General features: G+C 35.4%; 1 protein-coding gene across 1 annotated transcript in view; it reads right to left on the bottom strand.

Annotated features, from left to right (window-relative positions):
- Positions 1-17625: 17625 nt before the first annotated feature.
- Positions 17626-25881, bottom strand: part of CNBD1 (cyclic nucleotide binding domain containing 1) — a 484737-nt gene continuing 476481 nt past the window's right edge. Inside the window, exons 9-11 of the mRNA XM_004370829.1 lie at positions 21202-21311; positions 18102-18252; positions 17626-17690 (exon numbers count right to left, since the gene is read on the bottom strand). Coding sequence (XP_004370886.1) covers positions 17626-17690; positions 18102-18252; positions 21202-21311 — 326 coding nt within the window. The remainder of the gene's footprint in view (positions 17691-18101; positions 18253-21201; positions 21312-25881) is intronic.

The following is a 25881-nucleotide window of genomic DNA, read 5'->3' on the forward strand; positions in this document are numbered from 1 at the left end:
CTCTTGAGTAAATCCAAGGCCTGAAAATACATGGATGTAGAACATGGGTATATTTCCTATAAGCAGATCAGGAGAGTATTAGGGAATTAATCAGTGTCCCTATGCAAAGAAGCTTGAAAATTTTAACTCAAATTTAATATCTAATATAAGCAATGTTGTGGAATTTTATTATGTACAAACAAAAACATTTTTTTAAATGATGAAAATTTTCTCTCTTACATGTTAATAACACATTTCATTTTGTTCTTTGAGATTTTGAAATGGCCTACACCAAGATATCAGTATAATAGCCTTAATTCAGTCACTATAATAAAAAATCCTAAGAAAATAGAATCTGTGTGATACCCACAATGAATACAAAGACTTATTTATAATGAATGCTATGCCTTTGGAAAAGAGGGTCACTGTGAATTTCCTCAGTAGATTTACTGATAACCTTGTCTACAAATTCTTCTAGGTTATTTTCAATTAACTCTTGGTGGATATTTATCTGACAGTCTGTTGAAACTATTTTTGATTAATGATTTGTCTAACTATTTTCTTTCTCTTTGAAATGTACTAAATTCTACTTGCTTCTCTGTGTGCTAACAGTCTCCACAAAGTATATTCTAGGTTATCAATTATGTTCTGGAACTATGTAACTAAACTGTTAGCTATTTTTTTAAAGATTCTGTCAGAGAATTTTAAAAGTGCATTAATTAAAAATTTCTGTTTCTGACATCTATGGTGTATAGGATATTTTTTATAACAAAACTATTCAAAAATTATTCTAAAACATATGGTAGATGCAAGAGCATGTATCTTCTATATGTAACTATATTTCATTCCTAAATAGGGCTTGACATTCTTTTGGGGTTGAGCTTTTCTAAATGTTAAGAATAAAAGAATAATTATAAAAAGCATATTCACTTTCTGTCTTAATTTGGGAATTATTTATTTTCTAACAACTCTTCCAAAAAATCTTGCATTTTCGCCAGTTGTATGACTCAGAGTAACACTTTCTAGTTGCTATAGCAAACAATCCAAAATCATGTTTGCTTAATTCGATAAATGTTTATTTGTCATTTACAAAGTCCAATACAGATGTTCCTGGCTGGGCTATCCTTCTGGACAGTTCTTTCCAAGAAAATGATCCCAGAGTCCAGGCTCCCACCAACGTATGATTCCGCTGTCTTGGAGCACCTCACTTCCAGACAGGGTAAGAAAGTGAGATCATGGAAGATTATCTCTTTCATGGCCAGGATATAATAATTTCCCTCTACTTGTTAACTAAAGCCATGGCTCCAATCTAGCTGCATGAGAGGCTAGAGAATATAATCTTCCTCTGTGCTCAGAAAGAGAAAAAGGAGATTGTTGAGTCTCTAGCAAGTCTCTGCCATACAAGACATAGCAGTCTAGAACACTATAAAGGAAGTAAATATTGGCATTGGGAATAAATTCATCAGTGATAGTTTGTTTTACTAAAATGGTCCTAAGAAGGATCTTGGTTCATGTAACTAGATTTTAAAATGTAATATTTTTATTATTTGTGCATAACTCTGAAAAAAGAAGTGAGTCTATTGAATTTCTTAGGAGATACATTTTACTCAATAAAATGTTTTCCTAAAATATTGAGTGACAGTCAGTATTTAGAAATCATCCAAGATTCAATATCATACATACTTTAGAAAACAAAACAGAACAAAATTATGCACAGTAAATGGTTACACTTCAGTGGTTGTATTACATATTGGATATAACTGTCATGTACTTATGAATGGGGCACACAAATAATCGCCTACAGTTGATTCTCTGTTTTATGTATTTTGTATGAAATCAGCATTTTGTAAGGAATTAGTTTTGTCAAAGAATATAAATAATCCAAATAGAAAAATACTATTTTATCAAAGCCTGGTTGGAATTTTCAGTATTTCTAACACCGAATTCACTAGAATGAAAACGGTTGTAGTTTCTAACCATTAAGCAAGCTTTTGTAATCTACCCATTAAAACTCATCAGGAAATACAATATAATTATGTTAATAAAATTATATTCCTACAAGCATAAATTTGTAGTCTCTCTAAAAATATTAAAGCATAAGGTTTACAGGAAACTTGGCCTGAAGTTTTACATCAACCTAATCTAAAAATAAGTTTTAAAAATACACTTTTTTCATCAATCTTTGGGTTGGTTTGAATTTGATATTTGATTAATATTGTAATGTCTGCTAAACCAGCAAAGCTCTCCAGCACGGCTTGGCAATATTTCTCTAGCAGAATTTTGTTGCACTCTACTTTTGTTTATAGGCAATTACAATTTTGGAAGCATAGGAAAGTATTTATAAGTGAAGATTTATATATGACCCATGACTTTATATGACTTGTCACCAAAATTCCTTGCTGAAAAGAAATTCATGATTAATGCATAATAAATACAAGACTGAAGAATCAACATCTATGAATGTTAAGGACTAAAACTGAAATAATTATTATCAAAATGCGTCATATCCAGGTAAACAAGAGATGCATCATGAACTCTGCTTGTGACGATGCTGTAAAGCAAAAATTCTTGTTTGCATGATGTTATTTCTAGTCAGGATTGGGTAGTGTTTCATTCTGTTGTACATAGGGTCACTATGAGTCAGAACTGACTCAACAGCACCTGACAGCAACAACATTTCTAGTCAAGGCCAACTACCTATTTCAATATCATCTATGTGGTTAGCGATTTCATTAAATCCATTGCACAGGTACCTCTGTAATTGTGGGTCAGTAGAACAATTACCAGTCATTAATCATCATCTCCAGAAAAGTCTACTGCCCAACAGCACTTGCTTTTTTCTCCACAGAAAAATACCAAATGATATTTAAATCCACAGACAAAAAAAAAAGACCCTACTTTTCTTTGTATTGAAAGAATTTATCCATCTATTTCTATACCAGATACTTAATACAGTTATAATTTGTTAAAGTTATATCCTATCTATTACTAAAGAAAGAATATGATATAAAGTAGCTATATAATCATAATTAAAAATGATTAAAGTAACAAAAATGTAACATAGGGAGATAAAGAAAGAAAGAATGATACGTGTTTACCTAGGTAAAAGAAGCTACCACAAGAAAAGGCAAAGCTGATGTTCTTCCTGTAAGCCTAAGAATAGCAAAGGCAGAAAACATCATCGATTGCACTATGAAAAGAAAGCATACCATTTCACAAAAATAGAAAAGCTTGCGGAATTCCAGAGAAAAATTACCATATGTGAATTGATTGTACTTAAACCATTAAAAGACTTTGGTGTATAAGATTTAGGACTTTTAATAAGAGGATATATCATTGATATGTGATGTATTTCATCTATTGACAGGAAATTTGGAAGATAGCTACTTGGCCAACCAACTGGGAGAAATCCTTATACATGTCCATTCCAAAGAAAGGAGATCCATCAGAATGCGAAAAATATCGAACAATATCATTCATATCACACACAATTAAAATTTTGCTGAAGGTAATTCAAAAATGGCTGTAGCAGCACATCAGCAGAGAACCACCAGAAATTAAAGCTGGATTCAGAAGAGGACGTAGAACAAGGGATATCATTGCTGATGTCAGATGGATCTTGGCTGAAAGCAGAGGATACTAGAAAGATGTTTACCTGTGTTTTATTGACTACGCAAAGGCATTTGACTGTGTGGATCATAACAAATTATGGTTAACATTGTGAAGAACGGGAATTCCGGAGCACTTAATTTGTGCTCATGTAGAACCTGTACATAGACCAAGAGACAGTCCATGGAACAGAATATGGGGATACTGTATGGTTTAAAATTAGGAAAGGCGTGTGTCAGGGTTGTATCATTTCACCATATTTATTCAATCTATATGCTAAGCAAATAATCTGAGAAGAAGCTGCACTATAGAAAGAAGAATGTGGCATTAGGATTGGAGGAAGTCTCATTAACAACCGCAATATGCAAATGACACAACCTTGCTTGCAGAAAGTGAAGAGGATTTGAAGCACTTACTGGTGAAGATCAAAGACTACAGCCTTCAGTATGGATTTCACCTCAACACAAAAAAAAACAAAAATCCTCACAACCAAACCAATAAGCAACATTATGATAAATGGAGAAAAATTTTGAAACTGTCAAGGATTTCGTTTTACTTGAATCCACAATCAGTGCCCATGGAAGCAATAGTCAAGAAATCAAATGATGCGTTCATTGCATTGGGCAAATCTGCTGCAAAAGACTTCTGTAAAATGTTAAAAAGCAAGATGTCACTTTGAGGACTAAGGTCCACCTGACCCAAACAATGGTATTTTCAGTCTCCTAGTATGCATGAGAAAGCCGGACAATGAATAAGGAAGAGTGAAGAAGAATTAATGCCTTTGAATTATGGTGTTGGCAAAGAATATTGAATATACCATGGATTGCCAGAAACACAAACAAATCTGTCTTGGAAGAAGTACAGCCAGATTGCTCCTTAGAGCACTTCTTAGAAGCAAGGATGGAGACTTTGTCTCACTTACTTTGCACTTGTTATCAGGAGGGACCAGTCCCTGGAGAAGGACATCATGCTTGGCAAAGTAGAGGGTCAGCAAAAAAGAGGAAGACCTCAATAAGATGGACTGACACAGTGGCTGCAACAATGGGCTCACACACAGAACAATTGTGAGGATGGTGCAGGACTGGGCAGCATTTTGTTCTGTTGTACATGGGGGTCGCTATGAGTCAAAACTGAATCGATGGCACCTAACAACAACACCATCATTGATATGTGAGAGCATTAGAAGATCAAGGGAGACCACTTATTTGTGGACAAATAAAGTCCCATGTAACAAAGGACTATTGCTGGATGGATTGATTTCAATGTCATTAATGTTTATGAAATCACAGATTCTTTTCCACAAATCATTATCTTTTAATAACTCCATCTTGGAGACACTGTAGATGGTGACCCTAAAACAGAAAAAGAACCCAGACTTCTGAATTTGTTTGGAAATCAGTGGGGTTGAACTATTCTTTGTTTATTTTAAATGAGTGTCAATATATCACAGGCTTAACGAGAGTTATATCACCAGTACAACTTTACAGATGAGCCTATAATGTTCTCATTCATTGAACACCTACTGTGGACAAAACTGGGAACAACACTGTCTTTTGAGTTCAAAGTCCTTTAGGAAAAGCATATGTGTAAACATAAAATAAAACACTATAAGTGTAGCAAAAGGCACATGTATAAGATACTTCCATGGAAAAAAGGTGAATTTGAATATTTAGAATTCAGAAGTATTAATAATGGTTTTCTAACTGGTAAAGGACAGAAAACAATTCCAGAGAGAGGGAATAGAATATATATAGCACTCCGAAGCATTAAGCAGAATTTTCAAGAAATTACTTAATTTAATATTTCTGGACAGTTAACTGTTGAAAATGAGGACATAAGTAGTTGGTTGGAAGCCATATTGCAACAGATGCCATCTTAGGAATGTTTTAACTTTTCTGTAGACTTGAATGTTTCTCAGTCAGTGTAACAAATAGGTACAGTATACAGATATTGACCTCCTCAATCCTGGTAGCTAAGAGCTATGATTACCAGCCAAAAGGTCAGCAGTTCAAATCCACCAGGCACTCTTTGGAAACCCTATGGGGCAGTTCTACTCTGTCCTATAGGGTCGCTATGAGTTGGAATTGACTCGATGACAATGGGTTTTTGGGTTGGGCCAGTCCTGGTGCAGCCAGGAGGGGCCGAGAGGTAAGGAGTCTGAAGGGCCATAACTCTTTGATCAAGAACAAAATAGTTACCTTCATCTGACCCAAAGTTTCTTTAAAGTAGTATGATTTGTTATGTGTTCATGATAAAGACATTAGGATGTCCTGCCATAGATGATGAGAGTCAATAAAAGGTTTCAAGTAGAAGGAAAATAATCATACTTGCCTTTTGGAAAGTTTAATTAGGTGGCTGTATGAAGAATGGATTAGAAATGATAACACCAGAGACAGGGAGACCAATTAAGTTGTTATTGGAAATTCTGAGCAAAATATGATTAAATCATGAACTAAGATCATGACAGCGGATATGAAGATGAGAAAAGAGATTTAAGGGGTGTTTAGGAGGAAGAATTGACAATATTTGACACTACAACAACTTTGCACAACTCAGGAGTGCACATGGAATACAATAGAATTCAATGTAATGGTGTCCCCTAGTGTTGATCGCAGTAGCTGTGGGGATTGATGTAGGGTGTTAGAGGTAATGTTTATTGCTGATTTCTGCAGGAGGCAAGAAAGTTAAAAATTTAACATTTCTGGCCTCTTTTTGCCATTTCTCCCATTCCTAGCTTGAGGCAGAGAGTAATGTGAGGGAACTGAGATAGAGTTCTAATCCTTTCCAATTTTCCTTGGGAGCAAGCCTGTCTGCCAGGAGGGTATATTTTTGTGCCTTTCCATAAGTTTTACAGGGAAGCTTCTCCCCAACCCTTATGTGAGGAGGCCTTTGGTCATCCAGCACTGCAAGTGACTCTGTAGGTAAGCCAGGTGAACTTTGGGGTCCAAAATTAGGGCTTTCACTAGCCTGAAGATATAGGCTCCATTCTCTGATTTCTGTTTTATCAATAAAAAAGTGCTATTTTGATATCCTCTCTATTATACTCTTTTTCCCATTTCCCAGCTAGTTAAGAAGGCAGGCAAATAGAAGGAATGTTATTATAAGGATCCTTCGAATTCCAGGAGATGGGTTTGAGGGCTGAAGGAAAGACACTGCATCAATCAAAATAAGAAACAGAGGAAGGGAAGCATTTTGGGACAGTAGGAAGATGATAATTTGACAATTGAATATGTTGAATTTCAGGTGTTGGTGAGACATCTTGGTGGAGGAGGGAATAGGTTTCAGGAAAAGGGATAATAAAGAAATGTATGCTATAAAAACAGAATAATGGTTGAAGACATAAAGTAGGGTAGGATTATGACAGCACTAGAAGGTTCAGGAGACAGTTTTAGATTTAAACTAGCACTCAACAAAGATAAACCTTATGTAGGGGACTGATACAATGAAAGTGATTTTTAAAGGACGATAATGTGCCTGTGTGATTTACACGACAAAATGGAGTGGGGAGAGAAGGGAATAACAAGAAAAAAGTATTTAAAACTTAGAAATAAGTGCATAATGATTAGTGGCATGTCATTCAATTTATATACTGAGTTTTTTTTTTTTTATTTTTTATTGTTGTAGTTTAAGTGAAAGTTTACATTTCAAGTTAGTCTCTTATACAAAAATTTACACATACATTGTTATGTGACCCTAATTGCTCTCCCTATACTGCGACAGCACACTCCTCCTTTCCACTCCTGATTTCTCATGTACATTCAACCAGCTCCTAACCCTCTCTGCCTTCTCATCTCACCTCTGGACAGAAGCTGCCCGTTTAGTCTCATGTATCTACTTGAGCTAAGAAGCACACTCTTCACAAGTATCATTTTATGTCCCACAGTCCAGTCCAATCTTTGTCTGAAGAGTTGGCCTCAGAAATTGTTTTAGTTCTGGGCTGTCAGAGAGTCTGGGGGCCATGCTTTCCGGGGTTTCTCCAGTCTCAGTCAGACCATTAACTCTGGTCTTTTTACTACCGTTTGAGTTCTGCACCCCACCTTTCTCCTGCTCCATCAGGTACTCTCTGTTGTGTTCCCTGTTAGAGTGATCATTGGTGGTAGCCAAGCACCATCTAGTTCTTCTGGTCTCAGGCTGATAAAGTCTCTGGTTTATGTGGCCCTTTCTGTCTCTTGGGATAATACTTTCCTTGTGTCTTTGGTGTTCTTCATTTGCCTTTACTATACTGAGATACTTTTAAGAGTCACACACGGATTATTAAATATGTAGGGGATTGCACCTGTATTTGACTTTACTACTATTTTATTATATCTCAGAAACGGTAGCTACATGTTAACTTGCAGGTTTCTGTCCAGTAGAAAAGATTATGATTTAGTTATTCTAAAGTGTATACTGAATTATATCCTATTTTCTTAAAACAAAAATGATTTTCCTGATAGACTATATAAAGCCTGGTTGCTAATTGCTCTTAGAACTAGCTTTATTACCATTTTACTGGCTCTATTAATCAATAAGTTGAATAAAATCCTTGATGTATGTTCATTCCATATTGGTATGAAAATCATGTTTTTAAAATTTAAAATTATGCTTTGACAGGAAGAAATGTGGCCACATAGAGAGCAATTATTGTAATGCAAGTATAAAATAATGAGAGGCTGACTGGGGTGACAGTAGTGGAAAAAGGTGATTTTAAAACCCTTGAGAACTTCAATATTTCTTTCCATAAGGAAATGTGAAGCGTGGCATTTTATAAATTGTAAAGTGTCATTTAAATAAATATATTAGTATTATTTCCACATTCTAAATTTCAAATCTAAGGAAATCATTATGACCAATTTACATAAAAATTCAAAGAATTTATATAAATCCATGTTTGATCAATACATATGATGATTTTAATGGAGAGGTAAAGATGTTTAGAGAATAATCCAATCTTTTGAGTTGAAATCATATAAATAATATTTTATTTGTTCTGATCCAGAGTATCAATACTTACATTCCATATGTAATTATCTATGATTATATACTCTTTCTACAATAGCAGTAGGTTATTTTTTTCCCAGCATATTTCTTATTTTAATCCCATGACCTTGCTTTGGAATCTCTCTACTACTGTCATCAATATTTTTTCCCAATAATATTCTCCCTCTATATTTTTACCAATCAAAAATGTAGATTTAATTAGCATATGATTTTTTCCTATTCTATTTAATGAAATATCATTGGTATCCTGTAATAAATCTTTTATTTACATTTTAATTCATGCTACATGACTGACTTCTTGAAACATATGTTTTTTGAAATATAATTATTGTACACTATAATTTAGTAGTTTTAGCTTTCAAATTTTGAAGTCTGAAATTGATCAAACATGCAATCAAGATGCATTGATAATTACTGGTGATTGGAATGCAAAAGTTGAAAACAAAGAGGGAGCAGTGGTTGGAAAATATGACCTCGGTGATATAAACAATGCTGGATATTGCATGATAGAATTTTGCAAATACCTTTTTCAACAACATAGATAACGACTATACATGTGGACCTCACTACATGGAATACACAGGAATCAAATTGACCACATCTGTGGAAAGAGATGATGGAAAAGCTCGGTATCATCAGTCAGAACAAGGCCAGGGGTCTACTGTGGAATAGACCATCAATTGTTCATATGCAAGTTCCAGTTGAAGCTGAAGAAAACTAAAACAAGTCCACGAGGGCCAAAGTACTACTTTGAGATCCTGCCTGAATTTGGAGACCATCTCAAGAATAGATTTGACCAAATGAACACTAGTGACCGAAGACCAGACAAGCTGTGGAATGACATCAAGGACATCATATATTGACAGAGGAAAAGGTCATTAAAAAGACAAGAAAGAAAGAAACAACCAAAATGTATATCAGAAGAGATGCTGAAGCTTGCTTTTGAGTGTAGAATAGCTAAAGCAAAGGAAGAAATGAGAAAGTAAGAGCTGAATAGAAGATTTCAAAGGGAGGCTTGAGAAGACAAAGTAAAGTATTATAATGAAATGTGCAAAGGCCTGGAGTTGGAAAGCCAAAATGGAAGAACACGCATGGCATTCATCAAGCTGAAAGAACTGAAGAAAAATTTCAAGCCTTGAGTTGTCATATTGAAGGATTCTACAGGGAAAATATTGACTGACACAGGAAGCATCAAAAGAAGATGGAAGGAATACACAGAGTCGCTGTACCAAAAAGAATTTGTCTATGTTCAACCATTTCAAGAGATAGCATATGATCAAGAACTGATGGTATCAAAGGAAGAAGCCCAAGTTGCACTGAGGGCATTGGCAAAAAATAAGTCTCCAGAAATTGACAGAATACCAATTGAGATGTTTCAACAAACAGATGCAGTGCTGGAAGTGTGCACTCATATATGCCAAGAAATTTGGAAGACATCTACTTGGCCAACCACCTGGAAGAGATCCATATTTGTGCCCATTCCAAAGAAAGATGAACTGAAAGAATGTGGAAATTATCGAACAATATCACACTCAAGTAAAATTTTGCTGAAGACCATTCAAAAGTGGTTGCAGCAGTACATCAACAGGAAACTGTCATAAATTGAAGCTGGATTCAGCAGTGGACATGGAACAAGGGATATCATTGCTGATGTTAGATGGATCTTGGCTGAAAGCACGGAATACCAGAGAGATGTTTACCTGTGTTTACTGACTATGTAAAGGCATTTGACTGTATGGATCATGACAAATTATGAATGTCAGTGCAAAGAATGGGAATTCCAGAACACTTATTTTGCTGATGAGGAACCTGAACATAGACCATGAGACAGTCATTTGAACAGAATAAGGGGGCACTAAGTAGTTAAAAATTAGGAAAATTGCACACTAGAGTTGTATCCTCTCACCATACTTATTCAATCTGTATTCTGAGCAAATAATCTGAGAAGCTGGACTATATGAAGAAGAATGCAGCATCAGGATTGGAGGAAGACTCATTAACAACCTGTGATATACATATGACACAACCTCGCTTGCTGAAAGTGAAGAGGACTTGAGGCACTTACTGAGGAAGATCAAATACTACAGCCTTCAGTATAAATTACACCTCAACGAAAGAAAACAAAAATCCTCACAACTGGACCAATAAGCAACATAATGATAAAAGGAGAAAAGATTGAAGTTGTCAAGGATTTCATTTTACTTGAATCCACAATCAACACTCACAGAAACAGCAGTCAAGAAATCAAATGATACATTGCATTGGGCAAATTCTACTGCAAAAGAATTCTTTAAAGTGTTAAAAAGCAAAGATGTCACTTTAAGGACTAAGGTGCACCTCACCCAAGCCATGGCACTTTCCATCTCCTCATATGCATGTGAAAGCCGGACTATGAATAAGGAAGACCAAAGAAGAATTGATGACTTTGAATTATAGTGTTGGTGAAGAATATTGAATATACCATGGACTGCCAGAAGAATGAACAAATATGTCTTGGAATAAGTACAGCCAGAATGCTCCTTAGAAGTGAGGTGTCACTTACTTTGGACATGTTATCAGGAGGGATCAGTCCCTGGAGAAGGACATCATGCTTGGTAAATTCGAGGTCATTGAAAAGGAAGATCCTTAAAGAGATGCATAGACACAGTGGCTGCAACAATTGGCTGAAGCATAGCAATGATTATGAGGATGGCACAGGACCGGGCAGTGTTTCGTTTCTGTCCCTACCCAGGGAGGCTATGAGTCAGAACTGACTTGACAGCACCTAACAACACCAACAGCTTTCAAAATGTATTCAGATAGTACATTACTTATTTTTATGATAACTATGTGGGAAATGATGTCAGGCATCTGAAAGCTGTTGGTGTTGTATTCAAACTACAGTAGGGGACAAAACTTCTGGAATGGCAAGTTAAGGACATCAGCGAATGCACTGACCCACAAAAGAAACAAAAACAATGGAACAACTATCAAAATTTTAGGACTCTGAATATTAAACAAATGAACTTAAAAAAATGGAAAAGGCTTTATTTAAGGGAATCAAATAGATATTTCAGAAAAGCAAATGCTGCAAGAATTCACTACCAGTAGAGTTGCTGTATAAGAAATACTAAGGGTAGTCTTTCAGACTGAAAAAGAAAGACAGTATATGGTAATTCAGATCCGCATGAACAAATAAAGGGTACAGCAGAGGTAATTACATAAATAACTGTAAAAGACAGTATAAACATGCATTTTAACTGTTGTCAGTGCCCAATAAAGAAAATGGGCCACTCAAACAACATGTGGGATGTGGTAGGGTTGATCCAGGAAAGCAGATCTTTATACTTTCAGCTCAGGACTTATTAACTGTATCAATGTAATGACTTCTCAGTTGGAGGAAAATCATAGCACCTTATAAGGTACACATAGACATTGAAGGCCATTAATATATATTACATAGGGCCCTGTAGTCAAAATTTAGTCACAATTTAAACAATTATTTCTAAAATATAAGGAAACCAAATGAATAGATGGAGCAATGGATTAAAAAGATTATTAAAGTTATCAGTTGAATTGTTAGTAAAGCATACTCATTTGAGTGTAGACCCTATAGCCAGGTTGATTTCACATTCCACCCCTTAATAACTCTATAATATTAAGCAAGCCACTGAAAAAGGAAAGCAAACAAACAAACAAAACAAAACAGCAGTATCTGACATGTAAAAGCTGGCCCAGCACTATTAGTTAAGTCATGTCATTCTCCTCCTGGGGAACTCTCCCAGAATACCAACCTTAGAAAAATTTTCTCTGAGATCATGATAAAATGAACCAAAGATCATCTCATAATTTTGTCTAAGCAATGACATAAACATAGTCACTGTGCCACTCACAGAATACCAAACACCCTGTCTGTTGGCTTAAATGAGCAGCTGCTGCTTCTTCATCAATTACAGCTTTATTCCTATTTTTGTCTAACCCTCCCTATGTATAAGATTTGAGATACAGAATCATAAAATTGACCCTGCTTTCTGATATCAGATCTAGAGCAAAGCCCCTAAACAACCCAACAAAAACCCAAATCCTATGATTGTTTTTATCTGACAACATCTAACAGGTTGGCAAGCTGGGAATGAGGAAGCAAAAATGCATACCATGCTCTCCTTATCAACTACTGGCCCCTAGCATTGCGGCAGGCAGAATTGGAAAGTGACCCTCATGACCTTTGGTCCATGCTGTTACTCCTGTGATTATGTTACACTACAGAACAAAGAAATTTTGCACATGTAACACGTGGGGTCATCATGAGTTGAAATCAACTCTATGGCAAAAAACAACCACGATAATTAAGATTACTAACCAACTGACCTTAAAATATTGAGATTATCCGGGTGGGCCTAACACAATTATATGAGCCCTTTAAAAGCAGAGTTTTCTTTGGCTGGTAAAGAGGCGAAAGTCAGAGAGATTCTAAGTGAGAGAGTTCTTCACTGCTGAGATGGAGGGGACCACATGTATGGGGCAGTCGCTAGGATTGGGGAGTGACTCTGGATGACAACCAGCAAGAAAACAGGGACCTCAGTTCTACAGCTGCAAGGAGCTAAATTCTTCCAACAACTTGAACAAGCAGCTCTTCCATACGGCCTCTAGATAAGAGCTTGGCCAAGCCAACATTTTGATTTCAGCCTTGTGAGACCCTAAGAAGAAAAATCAGTCAAACCTACCTGGACATCTGACCTACAAAACTGTGAGATAATAGATGGGTGTTGTTTTCAGCTGCTAAATTTATGTTCATTTGTTATGTTAATAGAAATCTGATACAACCATGTAGCAGGCCCTTCAATCTTAAATCATGTTTGGATACTTGCTTATTAGCAGACTACTTGTATTAATATCTCAGTTGAGAATATCTGGCCACCAAAAGTGGTCACAGGACATTTTGTGACTTATAAATGATTTAAAAAAAAAAAAATCATTAGATTGAGGCTTGAAAGGGCAGGGAAAGAATGTCTCACTGAACAAATGTCAAAGGATATGGGAGACATAACGTTGTTTTGTAAACTTCTTCCTGTGAATTGTGCTTATTTAACAAACCGGTTATTTATCGAGTGAGTATCCAATAATTATTTGTTATTATTATTTTAATAGAAGTATCCAAAACCCGGAGTTATATTAATTTTAAAATCTTTATACAACAGGGAAAATTATGTTAATGTTTTTTAACCTAAATATATCAAATTGTATCAGATTACTGTCATCAATAACAAATAATCCTACACACAAGTAAACTTTATCATTGAGGGACATAGATGGTAAGGCAAATATATAGCCTTTGAATCTCTAAATATATAATTTACCAAGGATTAAATTTTATGGTAGAGTAACGTGCTTTCAAATATACCATCAAGTAAGATGTCAGTAAATCTGAAAACGGGAATACTGTAATTGACATCTCACTGCTGCTTTTCTCATACTGGGCCCAAATCAACCCTGCCATCCAAAAATTTTAGCACCTGCTAGATTTAAACATTTAATTTGGAATTATATTAATAAATGTTTACTTGCCTATAAATTGAAATGGCTTAATAAAAATCAAACAAAAAAATTTGACTTGTTTTTATAAAACAAAATTGAGTGGCTAAATACATAATGCAGAATATGAAATTCAACATTATTTTCTTATTTATCTCTTTTCTTCAAATACACACACACATACATAAACACACACTAACACACACACACACTCATAAGGTAAACTTAATTTCCCCAAGTAAGAACTACTTTAAAATGTCAGCAAGATATTCAAAATGTTTAGCTGGTTCTGTCATTAACAAAACATCCCTTCAAAATATCTATAAGATACCTAATAGCATAAAACAATATACTGAGGAACAGTTACATGATATACATTTTTTTCACTTAGTCAAAGCTTTTCCAAAACAATAAAATTAAACAAAAATTTTACTTAATTTATATTCTTCTCTTAACACCTCTGTGTATTAATAAGAGGTAAAAGAATCATATGAGAATAAAAATACATCTTAAGTGTCATATCTTATTTTTAACTAGGAAGTGTATTTTTATACCAAAATTTCTACTACAAGCAAAAAAAAAAAAAAAAAAAAAAAGGGAGGGAGACAGGGAGGGAGAGTGGGGAAGCGTTATTTCCTGTGGCAAATTGTTCAAGAGTTAAAGCTCTTCTGATTAGCATTGTCACCAAGGACACACCTGGTTATAGCCTGCCTCTGCACCAAGGAAAAACTCCTTGTTGGAAAGTAGATCTTCTTGATAAGAATATACTCATTGTCCCTGAAACCCCTCACAGACGTCTTTATAGGCACATTCCTCCTACAGTGAAAAATTTGGTATCCTAGGCTTTTGATCAAGGGAAGCATTACCAGAGATAAAAGTCTTTGGACATTCTCCCTGTTAAAACAAACCAACAGACACACACACACACACACACACACACCAACTATTGGATAGTTTGTTCCAATGTTACCTTCGAATTTTCCTTTTCAGAAAGAAAATTTAAATCCGTAGCTCGTCTGTTTTGTATTTTCAGTTATGCATGGTTGAATGAGACACAATAAATAACTGTGGCAATTCATTTTTTAAATATAAAGCAATTCTGTCTCATTACAAAAGTGTTACATTTGTTTTAATGGTGGGACAAGAATTTCAAATATCGGTAAAATTAAAGTAGTTTTGTTGGTTTGCTTTATCTTTAATCTGAATGATTTGAGGTATAAATTCAGCAACTGTACAAAAACGTATTACTTTCATAAAATAATAATCAGATAAACTATATTCCCTGTGTCATTACATGAAACAGAGTAAATTTATATTTGCTTAAACTTAATAGTAACTATATTCTCATTTTTATTTAGATGCTATAATGTCTGATCAGCACTTAGATTAAAATATATATTTCCATCTTCCAAAAGTTAATAACGTAAGTCAACAAAAATATCATTCCTCAAATCCTTTTAAATATTGCAAAACTAAGTGTTACACATGTTTAATTTTTTTTATGCAATTCTATCCATCCCCAAGTATAGAGAGTGAATTACTTGCTCACTCTGGGTATTTACTAAATAATTATTGATTAACTGACTCATTTAAGTGGTACTGGCTCTTTAACATGATTTATATGGGAGCAAATAGTGAATATGACCTGTATATTTTGGGAAAGACATCAACTTTAATATACTTTTTCAAGTAATTTAAATTTTTTTAAAAATTACTATATTTAATAATCTTTGATAAATGCTGGCAACATAATCAACATATGACTTGAGGTCTCTGTTGGAACATATTTGTTTTATTTTTTAATAGATCACCTTAAATTTAAACAATTTTTCCTAATAACGAATGCAGTATTAGTTACTCTTGGTAGGAAGATGACAAATCAAGGTTTTTGCTCGTGGTTATTGTCTAGTATAACATTTTCATTTATCTTCAACTTGATATCTTTTAAAGCTCATTTTATTTTCTCTTGTGTCCTGTCCTATGCTATCGTAGCAATGAATCAATATTTCAGATGATGAAAGCAATGGAATAGATGGAGACAAAATGAAGTAATATGAAAATGTAGATTAAGGATTATCATTCTTCATGTGTGAAAAGATCCTTTCGGAAGAAGTAACCATTATTTTTCTCATTATAATTACTTAGCTTTTATAAATGCATTTTTTAACTCTCTTGGAATAAAATATAAAATATTTAGACTATAGAAATAAAAAGACTGTTTAAAATTAAATACAATATTTCATGTTCTTATAAGTTGTGACAAAACCAGCACACAATATTGTACTTTGTGTTCAAGGAAATTTTAACTAAGCAAACAACATGTCAGTAGTTTTATAACATTAGTCTTAAAATGAACTAAATGTAGAATAAAATTTAAAATATGACTAGCACACACACAAACACAACTAAATCATACACTATACTATCTATTTGAATTTTAGGCTGCCAGATGGCAAAGAAGATTCTCATACATGCTTCAAAGATGTACTTTCATGTGAGAAATGTTGATTTACATAAAAGAGTCCACAGTGTATTTGCCTTGCACCAGTTAAAATAATTAGTACAGGAAAAGAAAAACCTGGCCTATATGAAGTGAAAATATTGTAATATTAACTGGTGGTTAATAATTATTTTTAAGTGATATGCACCTTGAGGAGTTTTGTATTTGAATGCCACAGAAGAAAAAAACAATTAACAAATGTTATTTCAAATTTAGAAGTCCCTGGATGCTACAAATGGTTAAGTGCTCTACTGCTAGCTGAAAGGTTGGCAGATGGAACCCACCCAGAGGTGTCTGGGAATACAGGCCTGGTGATCTGCTCCCGAAAGATCATCAGCCTTGAAAACTCTGTGGAGTAGTTCTACTCTGCACACATGGGGTTGCCATGAGTCAGAATCAACTGGACAGCAACTAACAACATTTCAATTCATAATTTTTAAAAAATGGGTATGTAAATTTGGACTTCTTTTCATTTTTGAATAGTTAAGCAGGTATGGGGTACTCATACACTAACAGACCAAAAAAAAAAAAAAATCCAAAAACCTTGAAATTTAGATGAGTCAAATCATACATGGATAATCAAAAACATCTTTCCAGATTAGTTTATTTAAAGTGAGTCCCTCACCTCCTTTGATTTCTACTAATTTCTCCTCTTTAATCCTTTATTCAACATTTGGCATTCCCACCTTTATTCTATATAAAGCTATGATTTTCTTTACTATCCTATTATGCTATGACTTAGTAAATTCTATCCATTTATCCTTCATATCCTTCCTACTCAATTGTACATCCTATTTGAGTATTTATAATATTTGGAGGCCCAAACACAGGTAATTGTGTGATTATTCTTTTACTATTATTAAACCAAAAACCAAACTCGTTGCCATCGAGTTGATTCCAATTCATAGTGACCCTATAAGGCAGAGCAGAACTGCCCCACAGGGTTTCCAAGGAGTGGCTGGTGGATTCGAACTGTCGACCTTTTGGTTAGCAGCTGAGCTCTTAACCATTGTGCCATCTCCAAAATTACAGATAAAGAATAAATATTACAAGCCATAGATCTTCAAATATGCTTGATCTAGATTGTACACTGGAGGATAGTACACTTGACCTGAACCAAAAAGATGGAAGGAATAACCTTAGAGATGAAAAACCAGTAGATGTCCCAGAAAAGAAGAGAGTGATGCTATTAAAGATAACTTAGGAATTAGCAGAGGTTTAAGTAATTTCAAATCAAAGCTTTTTAAAATATTGCTAATATTTTAATAGGACAATTAAATTAGGCAGAAGAGGTAGTTAGAAAGTGGGTTACCTATATAATATAGATACGTTGTCTCCATAAATAACTTCAATTATTATAGTTAAATGTTTTACCATATACAAAGGATACACATACATGTAAATGTATACACACACACACTCATTTGTGTGTCCTGATTTGTCTGTGAGATACATCTACTCTTGTCAAAAATTCATCCAGTAAAATGATCTAATAGTTAAAATAGAAGACATTTGTATTTACCAAATAGGTCTGTATCTTCAATGATTGCCACCTCAACCTCTGTTCCAGTAATGACTGTGCATGTGAAAGGAACTCCAAGAAGAATACTAATCTCACCAAAGGATTCCTTCTCCTTCAATTTACCCATATAAACAAGTTTTCGAATTTTTTTCTGTAAGAGATACAGAAAATTTATGTTTTATGCAACTGCTTTATTATAATGAATAAATGTGCTGATATTATCAGAAGCTCAGTGTTCCTAAATCATTTTAACTCCTGATATTTAAAATAAATTAGTAATTTCATTAAAATCAGAGAAAACATTAGATATGTGTTTCAACTAGAACAATAGTTAATTGATAGACAACTTCGGTATAAATTAGGTAATTGAAAGCATAGTCATTTAGTGACCTGCAAATTAATTTAATTCACCAAGATGTTTAGGAAATATTGAACTCATCTCATTTTTCAAGGTCCTAGGATAATGTTTTGTAAACATAGCTTAGCTTTGTATGTTCTGGGAAGTATCATTTGTTACCTGGGCCCCAACTGCAAGGCACACTTATTGGGCTAACCAGGAAGAAAGAACAGAAACAGAGAATGCCAGGGACAGAATTGATGGGATTATCTGCAAGAGGAAGAATCATCCCCTCACTCTCCCATTTAAACAAAACAGAAACATAAGGAAAGCGAGTTTGACTAAGGGAAATAGCAATTTCGGTCCAAATTAGGGATCTTGTGGAGATGGGCTTAAATGACTTTCAGTATGGATCTTTCTGGAGAAAAACTTAGACCTCAAGTTATCTTTTATTGGAAATACATCAGATAGAAACAGGGATGAGTTGGTGAGTAGAGAGATATAAAACACAGAGTGTAGTCATCAGGGTAGGAGGGTGACAGGAACTAAGAAGAGGTAGAGGGCTTTTCTAAATATCCTGGAGTCAAAGTCTAATATCTCACTTAAAGTGTTACCCCTTATATAAATGGCAAATCTTTAGGTTGCATGTGACTAGTACAGCAGAATTCAACTAAGTTTTTATATTAAATTGAATTCTGTTGAAGAGTGTCTGACCAACCACAGACGATTAGTTCCAAGTTTGTCTAAAGGAGACCTGATACAGTAGGTGACAAAGAAGTTTTGAGTTTGTACAATATCTGCCTACCAGAGGAAGGAGAATATATGAGGAACACCCGTTCTCCCAAACAGTTCTGGTCGGTGAGAATGAACCCTTGGAGTCAGGAATAAGAAAGGGAAAAAGATGAGGTCTTCCAAAACTATTCAAATGCTTTCCTAAATCCTAGACTCAGTAGGGCTGCAGGACACTACTCTTCTAGTCAGACTCAAATGTTCTCAGAACACTGGAAATGCTTCTATTTGTTCCTGCACACGGTAGTAGAGGAATGATAATGTAGCTAAGCAGTTCCCTCAAACCTAATAATTGCTACTATTTTAAATAACATTGCTCCTCGCCAAGCAATGAAATGAATTGAGGGAAAATAACACATGTATAGAGAAAGGAGTTGCTTTCTTATTGGAAAATGGTATGCTTTTTTAATATCTGAACACAAATTTAAAGAATAGAATTGAACTTGTGGCTCCTACCAAAAAAAAAGTTCCTAGTAGTTTTCCATGAACTTCAGCAAACTGATGTGTCAAAGTATTTATTTCCTTAATTTTTCCAATTAATACAAAACTGGGTCCAGATAATAAAGTTAGTGAAACAATAAATATGCTAATATTATGGCAGTATAGAAGTTCCTGGGTGGTGCAAATAGTTAAGCGCTCAACTAGTAGCCAAATGTTGGTGGTTTGAACCCACCAAGAGGTGCCTTGAAAGACAGGACTGGCAATCTGTTTCCAGAAGGTCATAGCCTTGAAAACCCTATGGAGCAGCTCTAGTCTGTAGCACATGGAGTCACCATGAGTCAGAATCAACTTGACACAACAACATGACAGTGTCTAAGGAAAGAAGAAAATATGACAGCAACAAGGGTTTGAAATTCAATAAGCTTCTACATATAAAGAAAAATGTGTTCATACTCTATGTGACTTTGCAGCATATTAATATGTACATATTTTTATATAGTTTATATTGTGGAAATACATCCTCATATCAGTATTTACAGGTGACATGAGTCAGAGATCCTCAGAAATGAATTTGTAACTCCTTTTTTTAAAAAAAAACAAATCTATTAAGCTATAGTTTACATAAATAAAATGCACTCGTGTTATAGTCTAATGAATTTTGATGACACCCATGCAACTGACATCCCAATCAGCTATGGAACATATCCATCATCCTTTGTAGTCAGTGGCCAGTGTACCCACTGCACCTGACAAAAACATCTGATTTTATCACTATACATTTTTTTCCCTTTTCTAGAACTTTGTAAAAATGGAATCATATAGAATGCATTCTTTGGGGTCTGACTTTTTTGCCCAATCTAATTCTTTTCAGATTCATTCATATGCTTGCATGTTTCATTACTTTTATTTTTTTTATTGATGTGTGGCGTTCTATTGTATCAAACTTTTGCAATGTTTCTATGCATTCAACTGCCAGTGACAACAACTGGATTACTTCTAGTTTTTGGTTATGAAGTTTTATGTGAGTATTTTGTAGACATATATTTTCAATTCTCTTGAGTAAATACGTAGAGTGGAATGGCTGGGTCATCTGGTAAACGTATATTTAACTTTACAAGAAACTTATAAACTATTTTCCAAAGAGATTGTAACATTTTATATTCCCACCAGCAATCTATGAGAGTTCCAGTTGCTCTACTTTCTTGTCAACCCTTCATATTGCCACTGTTTTTAATTTTAGCCAAACTGATGTGCTTATAGTGGTACCCTGCTGTGATTTCTCTGATAACTCTGATTTCTCTGATGACTAAGGATGTTAAGCATCTTTTAATATACTTTTTGGTCATTTCTGTATCTTACAACTCGATTGAAAAAAGATAAGGAGTCCAATTAGAAATGGGTAGAACATTTGAACAGAAATTTCACAAATGAAAATAAATGAATACTCTGCAAACATATGAAAATATGTTCAATATCCTTAATCCATTTAAGTAAATTAACCGATTGAAGAGAATATGCAAGTATAAAACTTACCACTTTATTAGGTGGTAGTTTCACAAGTCCTATAATACTTTTATAAATGTTACAATATCCAGAATTAATGTAAGCCACATAAGAAATTATATTTCCACTTTCCACCATCACTGAAAATGAGAGAGAATTCATCATTTCACACATTATTCTCTATAAAAAATTGTTAGGTATTCTAATATGACAATAAAATTAACATATTTAATTCAATAACAAATAATGATACATTTCTTAATGGTTGCCAATTTATAGGCAATACTTGGTATATGATAAAATATTTAGGTCTAATACTTATATCTGTAACTTAATATGGAAATAAACACTGACAAAACTTTGGCAGTAAAGGCAGTGGTGTGCTGGTAAACTGTCTGCTGTGGGAGAGGGAGGTGAGTGGGAGGTAAGCCCTGATTTTAGCATTTACGGATTTCTGTGGTGTTAAAGGAGCCCTGGTGGCACAATGGTTAAGAGCTACGGCTGCTAACCAAAAGGTCAGTAGTTCTAATACACCAGCTATTCCTTGGAAACCGTATGGGACAATCTACTCCATCCTGTAGGGTCGCTACTCAACGACAACGACAACGGGTGGTGTTACTATTCCCACCATAGCTCATTAAGTGTACAATGTTTTAACAACTGGTTCGAAAAAACCCTGAATATTTAATGACTGGCTTTGCAGAACCTGTACAAGCCAGCCTTCCTTCCACCCTTTGACACTCTACTGAATAGAGTGGAAGCTAATAGCAACTGCTTTGAGATCACGCTGGCCTGAGTTGAAACTCTATTCTGCCACTTACTCTATGAAGTCGGAGAAATTACATTAATCCCTCTTAGCTTCAGGTTTTCCGTCTTTAAAATGTTAAAATTAGGCACGGTGGTTAAGAGCTCAGCGGCTAACCAAAAGGTCAGGAGTTTGAATCCACCAGCCGCTCCTTTGAAATTCTAATGGGGTAGTTGTACTGTGTCCTATAGGGTCCCTATGAGTCTGAATTGACTTGATAGCAATGGGTTTGGTTTGTTTTATTCCATACCCTAGAAGCCCTGGTGGTGCAGTGGTTAAGCGCTTGGCTGCTAACTGAAAGGTTGGCAGTTTGAACCCACCAGCTGTTCATGGGAGAAAGATGTGGCAGTCTGCTTCCGTAAAGATTACAGCCTTGTAAACCCTGTGGGGCAGTTCTACTCTGTCCTATAAGGTCGCTATGAGTCAGAATTGACTTGCTGTCAATGGGTTTAGGTTTGGTATTTCATATTCTATGCAATCGTTGCTATGCTTGAGCCCATTATTGCAGACACTATATCAATTAATCTCATTGAGGGTCTTCCTCTCTTTCCCTGGCCCTCTACTTTATCAAGCATGAACTCCTCCAGGGATTGTTCCCTCCTGATAACATGCCCAATATACAAATGACAAAGTCTCTCCATTCTTGCTTCTAAGGAGCATTCTGACTGTACTTCTTCCAAGACAGATTTGTTCATTCTTCTGGCAGTCTATGGTATATTCAATATTCTTTGCCAGCACCATAATTCAAAGGTGTCAATTCTTCTTTGGTCTTCCTTATCCATTATCCAGCTTTTGCATACATATGAGGCAATTGAAAATATCATGGCTTGGGTCAGGCAAACCTTAGTCCTCAAAGTGACATATTTGCTTTTTAACACTTTAAAGCGGTCTTTTGCAGCAGATTCGCACAACGCAATACATCTTTTGATTTCTTGACTAAAACTTCCATGGGCATTGATTGTGGAGCCAAGTAAAATGAAATCCTTGACAACTTCAAACTTTTCTCCATTTCTCATGATGTTGCTTACTGGTTCAGTTGTGAAGATTTTTGTTTTCTTATGTTGAGGTGAAATCCATACTGAAGGCAGTAGTCATTGATCTTGATCAGTAAGTGCTTCAAGTCTTCTTCATTTTCAGCAAGAAAGGTGGTGTCATCTGTATATCACAAGTTGTTAATGAGTCTTCCTCCAATCCTGATGCTGCACTCTTCTTTATATAGTCTGGTTTCTCAGATTATTTGCTCAGGATACGGATTGAATAAGTATGGTGAAAGGCTACAGCCCTGACACACACCATTCCTGATTTTAAAGCATGCATTATCCCCTTGTTCTTTTTGAATGACTGCCTCTTTGTCTGTGTACAAGTTTCCCATGAGCACAATGAAGTGTTCTGAAATTTCTATTCCCAAAGTTATCCGTAATTTGTTATGATCCACACAGTCAAATTCCTTTACGTAGTTAGTAAAACACAGGTAAACATCTTTCTGGTATTCTCTGCTTTCAGCCAAGAACCATCTGATGTTAGCAATTATATCCTTCATTCCACATCTTCTGAATTCAGCTTGAATTTCTGGTATTTCCCTGTGGATGTACAGCTGCAACAAGTTTTGAATTATCTTCAGCAAAATTTTACTTGCCTGTGATGTTAATGATATTGTTTGATAATTTTCTCATTCTATTGGATCACCTCTCCTTGGAATGGGCAAAAATATGGATCTCTTCCAGTAGGTCGGCCAGGTAGTTGTCTTCCAAATTTCTTGGCATAGACAAGTGAGCACCTTCACTGCTGCATCCGTTTGTCAAAACATCTCAATTGGTATTCCATCAATTCCTGGAGCTTTGTTTTTCACCAGTGCCTTCAGTGCAGCTTGGACTTCTTCCTTCAGTACCATCAGTTCTTGATCATATGCTTCCTCCTGAAATTATTGAACATCTACCAATTCATTTTGGTGTAGTGATTCTGTGTTCTCCTTCCATCTTCTTTTGATGCTTCCTGCTTCCCTCCATAGTTTGCCCATAGAATCCTTCAATGTTGCAACTCAAGGCCTAAATTTTTTTCTTCAGTTCTTTCAGCTTGAGAAAGGCCAAGCATTTTCTTCCCTTTTGGTTTTCTAACTCCAGGTCTTTGCACATTTTGTTATAATACTTTACTTTGTCTTCTCCAGCTGCCCTTTGAAATCTTCTGTTCAGGTCTTGTATTTCATCAATTCTTCCGTTCGATTTAGCTGCTCCACATTCAAGAGAAAGTTTCAGAGTCTCTTCTGACATCCATTTTGGTCTTTTCTTTTTTTTAATGACCTTTCTTTTCCTTCATGTAGGTTGTCCTTGAAGTCATTCCACAACCTGTCTGGTCTTCTGTCATTAGTGTTCAAGGCATCAAATTTATTCTTGAGATGGTCTCCAAATTCAGGTGGGATATACTCAAGGAAGAGCCCTGGTGGTGCACTGCTTAACAGCTCAGCTGCTAACCAAAAGCTCAAATCCACCAGCTGCTCCTGTACACCCTATGGGGCAGTTCTACCCTGTACTATAGGGTCGCTATGCATCAGAATCGACTTGACAGCAACGGGTTTGGTTTGTTTTTATTTTATACTCAAGGTCATACTTTGCTGTCATGGACTTGTTTTAATTTTTCTCAGCTTCGACTTGAACTTGCACATCAGCAATTGATGGTCTCTTCCGAAGCTGGCCTCTGGTGTTGCTCTGACTGATGATACTGAGCTTCTCCATCGTCTCTTTCCACAGATGTAGTCATTTTGATTCCTTTGAACTCCACCCATTGAAGTCCACAGGTATAGTCCCTTTTTATGGTGTTGAAAAATGGTATTTGCAATGAAGTCCTTGGTCTTGCAAAATTCTATCATGCAATCTCTGGCATCATTTCTATCACCAATGCCATATTTTCCAACTACCAATCCTTCTTCTTTGCTTCCAACTTTTGCATTCCACTCACCAGTAATTATCAATGCATCTTGATTGCATATTTGATAAATTTTAGACTGAAGAAGTTGATAAAAATATTCAATTTCTTAATCTTTGGTCTTTGTAGTTGGTGCATAAATTTGAAAAACAGTTGTATTAACTGGTCTTCCTTGTAGGTGTTTGGATACTACCCTATCACTGACAGCTTTGTACTTCAGGGTAGATCTTGAGATGTTCTTTTCTTTTTTTGTACTTTAGGTGAAGGTTTACAGAACAAATAGTTTCTCATTAAACAGTCAGTGCACATATTGTTTTATGACACTGGTTAACAACCCCACGACATGTCAACCCTCTCCCTTCTCAACCTCTTTTTTTTTTTTTTTTTGGTGAAAATATACAGAGCCAAAGATACACCATTTCAAAAATTGCTATATGCACAGTTCAGTGACATTGATTTCATTCTTCCAGTTGTGCTGCTATTCTCACTTTAGATGAAGGTTTACAGACAAAATAGTTTCTCATTAAACAGTACACAGATTGCCCTATGACAATGGTTAACAACCCCACTACATGTCAACACTCTCCTTACTCAACCTTGGGTTCCCTATCACCAGCTTTCCTGTCCCCTTCTGCCATGTATTCCTTGTCCCTGGACTGCTGTGCCTCATTAATCCCATTTTGTTTTATGGAGCTGTCCAATCCTAGGCTGAATGGTGAACCTCGGAAGTGACTTCACCACTGAGCTAAAAGGGTGTCTGGGGGCCATACTCTCGGAGTTTCTGCAGTCTCTTTCAGGCCAGTAAATCTGGTCTTTTTTGTGTGTGTTAGAATTTTGTTCTACATCCTCCTCCAGCTCTGTCCAGAACCCTCTGTTCTGATACTGGTCAGAGCAGTCAGTGGTGGTAGCCAGGCACCATCTAGCTATACTGGCCTCAGTCTGGTGGAGGCCTTGGTAGCTGTGGTCCATTAGTCCTTTGGACTAAT

Source organism: Trichechus manatus, unplaced genomic scaffold (genome assembly GCF_000243295.1).
Source record: "Trichechus manatus latirostris isolate Lorelei unplaced genomic scaffold, TriManLat1.0 scaffold00009, whole genome shotgun sequence".
Taxonomy (NCBI): domain Eukaryota; kingdom Metazoa; phylum Chordata; class Mammalia; order Sirenia; family Trichechidae; genus Trichechus; species Trichechus manatus.